We start from the raw sequence: 1,229 nt of genomic DNA, 5'->3' as shown, positions 1-1,229 counted from the left end.
TCTGTGCTTCTCAAAAGAGCTTTCTGTGTGTGTTTAGCGAAAACTGTCGGGGCCGACTTGGGCTTTCGCCTCATTGGGGAGCAGGATCCTCGCACTTTCAAACACAAATTCCACAAGACGCCAATGCCCACGCCCTGGAAATGGACAAGGACCGGACGAGTACAGCCACTTGACAAACAAGTCGCGCGTATCGAAATCCTTCAATGTCATTTCCTTCAAGTTGTAGCCCATCCGCTGGGCCAGGTCGCGCAGCCCCTGATGACAGTCCGAATAAAGGAGGATACAGCTCAGGCCCGAATTCAGCCCCTGGGACTGCCTGCAACGGTGATCCCATGTATCCCATCCACGAATCCCCTTTGGCATTCCACAAGCGTAGCAGCACGTCCATTTGGGATATGCGAAGCCCACGAAACATTCACTTGTCTGGTGTCCTCCGAAGTGACACCGCTTGCAAACACGATTAGATACGCATTGATGCTCGGCCTTCAGGACGGGTTTCGCCTGTCGAATGGTACATCGCATGCAGTAATCATCCATCAACTTCAGAACGCCAATAAACTTGTCAGCCGCCGCGTGGTGCATCAGATATTTTTTTTCTGTCCCCGATTTCGACCGAAATATTGGCGCGACGTTGTGTCGATTCGGTGGCGTAGCTGCAGCAGATATCGTGGCTTCAGAGCGAGTGGTAGCAGTAGCGGCAACGGTAGTGGTGCGCGTGCCACTCGATGCTGCTCGTTTTGCTGCGGGAAGAGGCGACTCCGCTGCCTGAGCCGTTGTGGAAGAAGCAGCAGCTGTGCACGTGACATCCGATGCCGTTCGCTTGGATGTTGAGGGAGCAGGGCTGGTAGCGATGCTGTTGCCATCGCCATGATCGTCAGACCCAGGGGTAGCAGCCAGCGGCACTCGCTTACGCCGCAGTGTACCCGAGGCTGAGCTTGCAGCCGATCGCGCCGGAGACGAGGTTGAACCCGAGGCCGATGGTACTGGCACGCAAATGATCGAGGCCGACGGGGTTGGCGCGTGTTTCGTGGGGGTTGGCTGTGCTGCTGACTGCAGGACTGGCTGTGACGTGCTCTCGCCCTCTGCCATCGTGGTTTGCACCAGGCCACGCGCCTCTTGCTGTAAAGGCGCCTCGTCATCAGCATCAGAGATCATGGGTGAAGCTGGCACCGACATGGATGCTGTAGCTGCCTCATCAATCCAAGCAGCACTCGTCTGTAACTGTGGCA

General features: G+C 56.5%; 1 protein-coding gene across 1 annotated transcript in view; it reads right to left on the bottom strand.

The window, feature by feature from the left end:
- Positions 1-673: 673 nt before the first annotated feature.
- The window catches only part of MONBRDRAFT_30567 (uncharacterized protein), a gene marked incomplete at both ends in the record, with an annotated part of 4,647 nt that continues 4,091 nt past the window's right edge, over positions 674-1,229 (bottom strand). Inside the window, one exon of the mRNA XM_001751011.1 lies at positions 674-853. Within this exon, the coding sequence (XP_001751063.1) occupies positions 674-853 (180 nt within the window). The remainder of the gene's footprint in view (positions 854-1,229) is intronic.

The sequence above is a fragment of the Monosiga brevicollis genome, genomic scaffold, assembly GCF_000002865.3.
Source record: "Monosiga brevicollis MX1 MONBRscaffold_77 genomic scaffold, whole genome shotgun sequence".
Lineage (NCBI taxonomy): Eukaryota > Choanoflagellata > Craspedida > Salpingoecidae > Monosiga > Monosiga brevicollis.
This window is presented reverse-complemented; position numbering and strand designations above follow the sequence as displayed.